The 12,126-nt window shown below is 43.3% G+C and overlaps 1 protein-coding gene across 2 annotated transcripts in view; it reads right to left on the reverse strand.

Moving 5' to 3' along the window:
• Positions 1 to 12,126, reverse strand: part of LOC125464959 (protein argonaute-1) — a 118,381-nt gene that overhangs the window by 74,234 nt on the left and 32,021 nt on the right. For both annotated transcript variants that reach the window (XM_059654290.1, XM_059654289.1), the window contains exons 3-5: positions 11,531 to 11,651; positions 9,530 to 9,711; positions 301 to 437 (exon numbers count right to left, since the gene is read on the reverse strand). In XM_059654290.1, the coding sequence (XP_059510273.1) occupies positions 301 to 437; positions 9,530 to 9,711; positions 11,531 to 11,651 (440 nt within the window). The remainder of the gene's footprint in view (positions 1 to 300; positions 438 to 9,529; positions 9,712 to 11,530; positions 11,652 to 12,126) is intronic.

A 12,126-nucleotide genomic window follows, 5' to 3' on the forward strand; every position in this document is an offset into this window, starting at 1 on the left:
CATAAAACTAAAAGTAACATTAAACAAAACAAATCTCACCAGTTCCTTTCTACAATGTAATTGATTGCAAAGCAGCCCTCCTTTCACAAAAACTTTTTGCCAGGGTTTACTTGCACAGATGCTATAATGTTCATTGTCTAACGTGGCCATTCTTTCTTTAATTACACCCGAGCCTGTGTAATTTATTCATTCCTTAGAATGTACATCATACTTTTTTTTTAAAAAATAGACAACCTTGACCTTCAATAACAGGTAAAAGAACAATTGATCAATTTAATTGTTTAACAGAAAATACATTACCATCAATGTTCAACATCATTTTCCACATGGCAGGTCGGACAGACTGATGGAAACCAAACCAGACTTCTCTGCCTCCACCCAATGGGTGGTAGTAACCCTCAGGTGGAGAGAAGAAAGATCGACCAACAGGGGTATACCTGAAATTAAGAAATGGGTTTTGATCGGATTAGTAGCCTTTCTCGCATTCCATACAATTAGGGACAGAGAATGAGGTCAGGCAGTGGTTCTAGTACATTTCTATACAATCTGACCATGAAAGCCCACACAACTGATTCCTTACACTTATTCACAGCTACATGCTATGTATTCAAATGTGCAGATATGAATGTTTGAAAGCAGTTTTTAGCATTGCTGCTTCATGAAGTTCAATATCAAAAGATCTTTGTAGTCAGTGTCAGAAATTGACAACTAATGTAAGTTAAGGGGAAACTGATTAGCTTGGCCTTTGCCAAAACAAATTAGCGAACCTAACCCAAGTATGGTTGCAGATAGTCTGGCATTTAACTGCAGGTAAAATTGCAGATTATAACAAAAAAATGCACATTTTTGTTCTAGAATATCATTTTTTGTTTGCCAGATTAGCTTCCCTGCTGTGTTAATCAATTCATTTCACTCAATCTTGCACTCCTACTCCCAATTACAGAAACTATTTGGCATTGAAGCAAAATTTCACATGGCCTTCAAACAAAGCTCACTGAATTTCATTTTTGAATGAGTAGGATTGAACATTTCAAAGCTGAACTAGAGGACGCTTAGATCAAACTGACGACCACACTGTTAAAATGATAAATTGTAGGAAAACACGAGATGTATCCAAAAGTAACAGAAACATTCATGTAAGGTTGGAGTCAGAAGGGCACTTTTAACAAACTTACAATCCTAGAGGCACTAGCTGAAAGTTTGCTGGCCTTGGCCACTGGACGGGCAAAAAACAGGCTAAGGAATTCTTTCTACTAATTCCAGGATGCAACCCGCTCTGCAATGAAGGTGCCATCTTTTCACATACCGACTGTAGCTCATCCACAGGACTGATACCTGTCAATTTAATGCTTGGCCTTCAACTGGGTGTTAAATAGTCCTGGACACTAGGGAAACACTAAACACATCCGCCAGTATTTTAAAAATTCTCTCCTCGTTAAATGTACTCTGTTCAACGGTCATACAGCTGTCTGCTGGTTAAAACTGACACATTCTCAATACAAGCAGGTTCATAACAAGACATCTGGATGTGCCAATGCATTATTCTGGAGACAGCAGGTGGTCAGCTGTGTTTTATTTCGTGTTTTAAGCCAATACAGCTCCCTGCTCACTGTGTCTGGGCTAACCTCAGGCTTGGCTGTCAACATAGTCATTGTTCTCAAGTCTGCTTGGGAACCTTATCTCTAAGTAAGGATTTCATTCCCCTTGTGCCACTGGAAACAGAAGATGCTGAAATGGTTCAGAAAAAAGCTCAACGTTGAGCAGCTTCAACAGCCAAGCGGACTAGTGACCTTCCAACAACATCTTCACCAAAATCGCTGGAGAGTTCATTTTAGTGGAATGGAGGAAATCTGCAAAGAGCTGGAGACAGCAATCATTTCATGCTGTGAAGAGACCATTGGCTACAGGGCCAAGAAACACCAAGACTGATAAGAATGACCACATCTTCTAAGACCTCATCAACAAGAGGGAAACTGTCATGCCTGGAAAAATGAGATCACCAGTGAGTCAAAGAAAACTCAAAGGTGGAATTACAAAGAAGAACAAAGGAAATCAAGAACCAATGGTGGACTGAAAAAGCTAAGGAGCTGTAACTCCTTGCTGACAGGAGTTTCTTCACTATCACCAAGGCAATACATGGGCCAGACAGCCTGGGCCTCAAAACAGTTTGGACTAAGGACAGAGATAATGGGAACTGCAGATGCTGGAGATTCCAAGATAATAAAATGTGAGGCTGGATGAACACAGCAGGCCAAGCAGCATCTCAGGAGCACAAAAGCTGACGTTTCGGGCCTAGACCCTTCATCAGAGAGGGGGATGGGGGGAGGGAACTGGAATAAATAGGGAGAGAGGGGGAGGCGGACCGAAGATGGAGAGTAAAGAAGATAGGTGGAGAGGGTGTAGGTGGGGAGGTAGGGAGGGGATAGGTCAGTCCAGGGAAGACGGACAGGTCAAGGAGGTGGGATGAGGTTAGTAGGTAGCTGGGGGTGCGGCTTGGGGTGGGAGGAAGGGATGGGTGAGAGGAAGAACCGGTTAGGGAGGCAGAGACAGGTTGGACTGGTTTTGGGATGCAGTGGGTGGGGGGGAAGAGCTGGGCTGGTTGTGTGGTGCAGTGGGGGGAGTTCCACCTTTGAGTTTTCTTTGACTCACTGGTGATCTCATTTTTCCAGGCATGACAGTTTCCCTCTTGTTGATGAGGTCTTAGAAGATGTGGTCATTCTTATCAGTCTTGGTGTTTCTTGGCCCTGTAGCCAATGGTCTCTTCACAGCATGAAATGATTGCTGTCTCCAGCTCTTTGCAGATTTCCTCCATTCCACCCTACCAACCTCCGGATACAACGCATTATCCTCCAACACTTCCGCCATTTACAATCCGACCCCACCACCCAAGACATTTTTCCATCCCCTCCCCTGTCTGCTTTCCGGAGAGACCACTCTCTCCGTGACTCCCTTGTTCGCTCCACACTGCCCTCCAACCCCACCACACCCGGCACCTTCCCCTGCAACCGCAGGAAATGCTACACTTGTCCCCACACCTCCTCCCTCACCCCCATCCCAGGCCCCAAGATGACATTCCACATTAAGCAGAGGTTCACCTGCACATCTGCCAATGTGGTATACTGCATCCACTGTACCCGGTGCGGCTTCCTCTACATTGGGGAAACCAAGCGGAGGCTTGGGGACCGCTTTGCAGAACACCTCCGCTCAGTTCGCAACAAACAACTGCACCTCCCAGTCGCAAACCATTTCCACTCCCCCTCCCATTCTCTTGATGACATGTCCATCATGGGCCTCCTGCACTGCCACAATGATGCCACCCGAAGGTTGCAGGAACAGCAACTCATATTCCGCCTGGGATCCCTGCAGCCATATGGTATCAATGTGGACTTCACCAGTTTCAAAATCTCCCCTTCCCCTACTGCATCCCTAAACCAGCCCAGTGCATCCCCTCCCCCCACTGCACCACACAACCAGCCCAGCTCTTCCCCCCCACCCACTGCATCCCAAAACCAGTCCAACCTGTCTCTGCCTCCCTAACCGGTTCTTCCTCTCACCCATCCCTTCCTCCCACCCCAAGCCGCACCCCCAGCTACGTACTAACCTCATCCCACCTCCTTGACCTGTCCGTCTTCCCTGGACTGACCTATCCCCTCCCTACCTCCCCACCTACGCCCTCTCCACCTATCTTCTTTACTCTCCATCTTCGGTCCGCCTCCCCCTCTCTCCCTATTTATTCCAGTTCCCTCCCCCCATCCCCCTCTCTGATGAAGGGTCTAGGCCCGAAACGTCAGCTTTTGTGCTCCTGAGATGCTGCTTGGCCTGCTGTGTTCATCCAGCCTCACATTTTATTATCTTGGACTAAGGACAGAACTCTTTTCAGACACAGAGAAAACATCAGCCTCTGATGGAGAGCATACTTCAAAAGAACTCTTAAACTGCAATGCAAATGTTCATGAAGACGTGTTTGAAGAAATCCTCCTACTCCCAATCAATAATGATCTTGGATTCCTATCTACTATGGCAGAAGTTGAAGCAACCATTAGACACACAAAGAACAGAAACACAGAAGCAGCTGGTAATCCAGCAGAGATTTTCAAACTTGGAGAAACAAAGTTTACTTATCATCTCCATCAACTATTCCTGAAAATCTAGGACAAGGAAGAATTCCTTGCTGATCCTAGGAATGCTGTCTTTGCCAGTGTCTTCAAGCAGGGAGACAAAATGGTCTGTGAACCTACCAAAGAATCCTCAATTTTCCATTATTAAGATGGTCTCTGTCCAAAGCTTGCTAGGCACGTTCTTCCAGTCTGAGGAAATCCTTCCTGACATCCAGTATGGCTTCTGACAAAACCATGGATTTTTCACATCTTGGCAACTCCAAGAACAATGCTAAGAACACCAGGAACCACTCTAATTAGCCTTCATGGATCTGATCAAGGGTCTGATTCAGTCAGTCGGGAACTGCTATGGATGATGCTTTCAAAGGTTGGCTGTCCAGTGAAATCTATAAGCATCCTTCACCTCCTCCAAAATAAGATGATGGCAACAGTCCTCACAGATGGTAGTAATGGCAGAATCCTTTAAGGTCAAGAAAGGGTCATGGAGGGATGTCATCACCCCACCCTTTTCTGCATCTTCATCGTCACTGATCTTCGTCTGTCAAGAACAAGCTTCCCACTGGTGTTGAAATTGTTTACAGGAGGACAGAAATTTTTTCAAACCTAACCAGTTGAAATTCAAGAAAACAACATTAATTTCACTTGTGGAACTTTATAATGCAGATGAAAATGCCATTTCTGCTCTCTCAGAACAGAATGTTCACGTCTCGTTCAATGCCTTCACAGAAACACTCTGACAAACTGGTCTCAGTCTCAACACTCATCCCCGCAATAACAACCAAAAGAGTTTTACCCTCGTCCTCACGTACCATGCCACCAACCTCCGGATCCAACGCATCATCCTCCGACACTTCTGCCATGTGCAATCCGACCCCAACAAAGACATTTTTCCCTCCCCACCCCTGTCTGCTTTCCAAAGGGACCGCTCTCTCCGTGACTCCCTTGTGCGCTCCATACTCCCCTCCAACCCCACCACACCCGGCACCTTCCCCTGCAACCGCAGGAAGTGCTACACCTGCCCCCATACCTCCCCCCTCACCCCCATCCCAGGCCCGAAGAAGACTTTCCACATCAAGCAGAGGTTCACTTGCACATCTGCCAATGTGGTATACTGTATCCATTGTACCCGGTGTGGCTTCCTCTACATCAGGGAAACCAAGCGGAAGCTAGGGGACCGCTTTGCAGAAAGCCTAAGCTCAGTTCGCAACAAACAGCTGCACCTTCCAGTCGCGAACCATTTCAACTCCCCTTCCCATTCCTCAGGCGACATATCCATCCTGGGCCTCCTGCAGTGCCACAACGATGCCATCCGAAGGTTGCAGGAACAGCAACTCATATTCCGCTTGGAAACCCTGCAGCCCAATGGTATCAATGTCGACTTCACCAGCTTCAAAATCTCCCCTCACCCTACCGCATCCCAAAACCAGCCCAGCTCGTCCCCGCCTCCCTAAAAACTTCCTCTCACCTATCCCCTCCTCCCACCTCAAGCCACACCCATCTCCTACCTACTAACCTCATCCCGCCCCCTTGACCTGTCCATCCTCCCTGGACTGACCTATCTCTTCCCTATCTCCCCACCTACACTCAACTTTACTGGCTCCATCCCCACCTCTTTAACTTGTGTCTCCTTTCCACCTATCTTCTCCTCTATCCATCTTCTAGCCACCTTCCCCCATCTCCCTATTTATTTCAGAGCCCTCTTCCACTCCCCCACTTCTGAAGAAGCGTCTAGGCCTGAAACGTTAGCTTTCTTGCTCCTAAGATGCTGCTTGGACTGCTGTGTTCATCCAGCTGCACACCTTGTTATCAAGCTGACTCAAATCCTTTAGCAACACATCCTAGGACAAGTTCTGGCCCTCCCTCCATTAAGATCAATGGAGAAATCATCCCAAAACGTGCAACATTTCCCTTACTGGGAAGCTAGCTCTCATCCAAGGTTTACATTGATGAGGAGATTCAATATCACATCCAATTTGTGAATGCCACCCTCAAATACTTAAATATGACAGTCTTCAACAACCATGATATCTGTGCTGACACCAAGATCCTTGTATATAAGGCAGTCACACTTCTGATTCTTTTATATGGCTCTGAAGCTTGGCCAACATACAAACACCACCTCAAGGCCACTGAGAAGTACCATCAATGCTGTTTTCAGAAGGATTCTTTGCATCAACTGGGAGGGCAAGCATACTAACACTAGCATCCTTGAAACAGCTAATAGCACCAGCACCATGGTCACAATCACCCGAAACCAACTCTGCTGGGCCAGCCACGTGCTTAAGATTCATGAATTCCAACTGCCAAAGCGAACCTTCTTCATCCAGCTCAAGGAAGACACCTGAACAAGAGAACATGGAAAGCGCCTTTCAAAGATTCTCTGAAGGCTTCCCTCAGAAAATGCAATATACATGTCAACGTATGGGAGATCCTCATACAAAAGAAATTGACTTCAAGGAAACTCCTGTATGAAGTGACAATTCTCCAAAAACATCCATCAGTAAGAAGCAGTCTGGAATGTAACCAGAGCAAGAAGTGCAAATGATCTCAAGTCCAAGGACCACTTCCTTCCTGGAAACACCTGCCAACATGTGCTCAGAGATGCGGCTCCAGGATTAGGTTTACAAGCCATGAAAAGATCCACACAGCTCAGTGACATGGAATTTCCTAGGTGGGCTGTGATTGCTGATGACAATGATGAAATGAATACATGTATTTCTCTTCAATGAGTTATTTGAACTCCTCAGTATATATTATGTTTTACTGACATTTCACGACTAAATCTTGCTATGATTTGCCCATGTATCTGTAGATCTATGCATCCTGAATCTTGAGTTTTGTTTGCTGGCCTCTTAAACTTCAACCATGGCAAGTTGTCTGCCTATACTAAACCAAATTTTCAATTCATCGTCAAATCCTTGTACCTTCACCAAAAGGAGAAATTTATTTGACCTTGTCCTCACTAATCTATCTGCTGCAGATGCGTCTGACTGTTAATACCATCGAAAGGAGTAAACACTGCACAAGTTGCTGTGAAAGTGAAGTTCACTTTGAAGATATGTATTACACTACCACTGTGCTATGCAGGACAAATCTTGAACAGGTCAACACATAACCAAGCATCGATGAGGGGCCGTGGACTATCAGCAGAATTATATTTAACCATTGTCTGTAACCTTATGATCTGGCATATTCCCCACTACATTGCTATCAAACCAGGAAATCAATCCTGGTTCAATGAAGGGTGCAGGAACGTATTTCAGGAATATCATGCAATGCAGAAGTATCATGCAATCCAGACTTACCCTTAAAAAAATAATCAACTTGGTGATGGTACAATGCAGAACTACTTGCATACCAAACAACAGAAGCAGGGTACACTAAACTGAGCTGAATGATTCTACAACTGAAGGATCAGTTAAAAGCCCTGCAATCCTGCCTCAGCCAGTCGTGAATGATGCTGGACAATTAAACAACTAAATGGAGAGAAATATCTCCATCCTTAACGATAGGAGAGCCAAACACATTCGTGCAAAAGATGTAGTTGAAGAATTTGCATGTACCTTCAGGCAGAAGTGCAAGTGGATGATCCATTTCTGCCTCTTCCCAAGATTTCTAGTGTCAAAACACAAGTTTTCAGCCAATGTGATTCAATTCATATGATATCAAAAAATGGCTAAAGACACCGAATGGAGCAAAGGCTGCAAGCACTGACAACATTCTGGAAATAGCACTGAAGACATATGCTCCAGAAATAGCCATGCCCTTACCCAAACTGTTCCAATACAACTAAACAGAGGGATTTACTTGGCTTGGCAATGAGGAAAATTGTCCAGGTTGGTACTGTTCACAAAATATGATCAAATTACACCTGGCCAATTATCATCCGTCATTCCCCTCCCAAAGTGATGGAAAAGGTAATCAAGACAGGTAATAAAATAGCACACGAATACCCTGCTAACTGACATTCAGTTTGGGTTTTGCTAGTTACTCAGCCCCTGACCTCACTACAGCCATGACACAAACACAGAGAACAAGAAAACCTGAATTCCAGAGATGAGGTGGGAGCAACTAGCTTTGACATTAAAGCACCATTTGACTCATGCATCAAGGAGCCCAAGCAGAACTGTTGTAGTGGGAATCAGGGAGAGGTCTTCACTGGTTGAAGTCATATCTAACACAAAGGAAAATGTCTGTGGTTTCTGAGGTCCAAAGAAATCACTGCAGGATAATGCCTTCGGCTCAAACATCCTCAGCTGTGCAGTGACTTTCCTTGCAATATAAGGTCCCAAGGATGCACTGATGAAATGCACAACTTGGAGCACTATTCACAGGTCCTCAGATACTGAAGTAATCTGTGTCCAAATGCAGAAAGACACAGGTAACATTCAGGTTGGGGCTGGTAAGTAACATTTGCATGCAGCGATATCATGGAACGAATATGTCTAATGAGAGAATCTAACCATTATTCCTTGATCTTCAATGACATTATTCCTAACGAATCACTCACTGTCAACTCCCTGGGGCTTACCATTGACCAGAAACTGAATTGGACCAACCCAATAAATAACATGGCTACAAGCAGTTCAGAGGTTTGGAATTCTGAGTTAACTCAGCTTCTGTCTCCACAATGCCTGTCTACCGTCTACAAGACAAAAGTAAAAACTGTGATGGATTACTCTACACTTGCCTGAAGGGGTGTAGCTTCAATTCTCAAGCATCTCAATACCATTCAGGACAAAGAAGTCTGCTGGGTTGATACCCAATCCAACACCTTCAACATTCACTCCATTCACCAGCTACACACAGTATCAGCACTTCTACCAGTTATAAAATGCATTGCAATAACTCATGAAGTATACTTCAGCAGCACAGTCCAAATTTGCGACTTCTATCACCGAGGCGGTCAAGGGCAGCAGATGCTTAGGAATATCAGCAGCAAGATCCCCTTTGAGCTAAATACTACCCTGACCTAGAACTATAATTGCAATACCTTCACTGGGTTGAAATCTCGGACTTCCCTTTACAACAGCACTGTAGTTGCCCCTCACTCCAAGGACTGCGGTAGGCAGTTCACGACAGCAATTAGTGGTGGCCAATAAATGCTGGCCTAGTCTGTAATGCTAACATCTCCTGAATTAATTTAAAATTATCATGTTGCCTTTGGTACTTTTTGCAAAATCACCTTAAAATCACTGCCCAATAATTCTCGACCCTAACGTTAATTGGAACAGTTTAAACTTATTCTTTTTAGAGCCAACACAATATTGAACATTCTAATCAAAAACCCTCCCAAACTTCGCTTTTTGCCTTAACAAATGTAAAATCAAAACAAAAAATTAAACCAAACATTCAAAGCTTTGGCTATTACATTATACTCCTTCTGATAAATCAACAGGAAGTTAGATTACCTCATTGATGCCAGGTGCCTCATAGCTACATCCAGGGCTTGAACAGAGTCTAAAGGAACCTGAATTCGACCACTGACGAGGGCTTCATGCAGCAATCTCCAACTCACCACTGCTAACCATTTAATTGAAACTTTAAAAATGCGATCTTTTCCTTCACCGGGTATGGTCACCTCAAAGTCAACCTTACATTTAAAAAACAAATAAATAAGACCTCAATGGGAAGATTATTCACTCTGGGTAATTTCAAAAGCTGAACTAAAAATAATTGACCATCCAGACCAGCAAATTTCATGGATTACAATAATTAACTATCAACATTAAATACTGGTCTGTCAAACAACCTCCTTGTACAACTGTCCATCTTTGGGATAGGCTACTGAGAAGAATGATGTACAGTTTTTGTTTTGCCTTAAATGAATCTCAAAATTTAATTTTAAATAATGCACAAAAAGACTGAAAAGTGTGAAATAAAACTAGCTTTGCATAACTGCTTACTTATTTAACAATTAAGAGAGTCAGGCACACAAAATTGGCACACCATGTTTAATGGGGTCGAAGAATAAGGACGCTTTACTGAAAACTCTCAGTATACTGGGATCATATCGTTTATATTTACAATAGAAACACCATATATGACTCATCAACAGCAATCCTCAGCGTAAAATGTTGCTAGTTAAAGTGATCACATACATCCATCTTGCATTACCTTAACATAAGAAAATGCCTCATAACACTGCAGAACTTGAATTGCATAAAAATCTGGAATTAAAAGTCTAATGACAACCATGAATCCATCACTGATTGTAAGGAAAACCCATCTGATCCATTAATGTCCTTTAGGGAAGGAAATCTGCTACCCTTACCCAGTCTGGTCGACATGTGATTCCAGATCCATAACAATGTGGTTGACTCTTAACTGCCGTCTGGGTATTTAGGGATGGGTAACAAATGCAGGCCTAGCCAGTACCGTCCTCATCTCATTAATGAATTTTAAAAAAGCATAATCAGGCTAAGATTGATAGAACCAAACAAAATACCAGATGGGAAGTTAACAGCTTGCTAAACAGAGTTTAGGATTTGGCTAGCTAAAACATGAAGGCAATGATGAGATGAAGGGTGAGGGTGGCCATTCAACAAATGCAGAATTCTTGATAAGGTATATGCTGGGTAGGGGCTGTTCCATGGAAAGACTTGACATAAAAATTAGAATTTTAAGTGGGCAGGAAGCCAATGTATGGCAGGAGTGATGCGCAAGCAGGACTCAGTGCAAGTTAGACTTGGGATGACCTCAAGTCCATGAAGGTTGGAAGACGGGAGACCAAATGGGACAGCATCAAAACAGCTAAATCTAGTGGTGACAAAAACAGTAATTTTGAGAATGAGTCGATAAGCAGAGATAGTCAATGTTAAACAAGTGGAGGTAAGCAATCTTTACAAAAGAAAATATATTGATAGTTCAATAGATCCTTGGTAAAGTAAGAGGGTGAAAGATAATCAGGGGCAGGCAGGAGCTGGATTTGATATTCAGATCAGCCATGATCTTATCAAATGCTGCAGCAGGCTCAAAGGACTGAATTACCTCACTCCTGCTCATTGTTTGTATGTACCTTTATGAAATTGTATCACTGCTCAACCACCTCAGCAGAGGCAAATTTGTTAACTGTACAAAGTCTGAAGAAACAACACCATAAGTACTGCAACAGTAAAGCCACATATTTCACACGAATATTCAATGAATATTGGAGTAGTAGCGTGAACTCAAGCTTATTTTTTTTCATAACACAACTGGCAGTTTCAGTTCAGAGTGTAACCTATGGATAGATCAGCTGAGTAAACCACAGGAATCAAATATGCACCTCTCTGATTTTTATAGCTAAGCTCTACACAAAGCAATTTTGGGACTTAGTTTCACAGACTGAAAAGAAATAGAGCTCTCATTTATGGGTTGGGAGGAAAGGATTTATCTCCTTCTGAGCAAGAGTTAACAGTAATTTTTCATACCCGATCCTGGCCAATTGGTAGTAGTGTTGCTGTATAAATATTCTTTTTCCCATCATACACTGGCTTTCTGTCTCCAAAGATCTGAGGTTTGAAGTGTTGAACCATGTACTCCACCACTTCCCTGCAAAACAGACATGTTGAAAACATTCAAAAAGCCTAGTTTAAAAGACAAAATGGTTAAAAATGTAGTAACCGGAAGTGCAAGCAGAAATTTGATTTCTATTGTAGTGACTGCAAGAATTCACAGGGAGATTATATTTAGGTCTGGTTGAGGAGTCAGAGATGGACCTGGGACTTGCACACAATATTTCTGGGTTCAAAACATGTCTGCCTTATGGAACCATATGAAGTCTTCCTATGTGCGAAATGTGAGATAACACAAGTAGAATAATAGTGGTGGGATAACTGAATGTTTTATCCCCTCAATCAGAAATATAGCAGCCTTGCAAGGCATAAATAGATTCAAATACAATAAAATGCAAAATTCTTTGAGATTTTTAGATTAAACTTTCAAATTTGATCTAACTGAAGTTCTGTTACATCCTACCATCTAGACTTTTTGACTTTGTTAATTTTAATTACTCGACCAATGATGG

Source organism: Stegostoma tigrinum, chromosome 24, assembly GCF_030684315.1.
Source record: "Stegostoma tigrinum isolate sSteTig4 chromosome 24, sSteTig4.hap1, whole genome shotgun sequence".
Taxonomy (NCBI): Eukaryota; Metazoa; Chordata; class Chondrichthyes; order Orectolobiformes; family Stegostomatidae; genus Stegostoma; species Stegostoma tigrinum.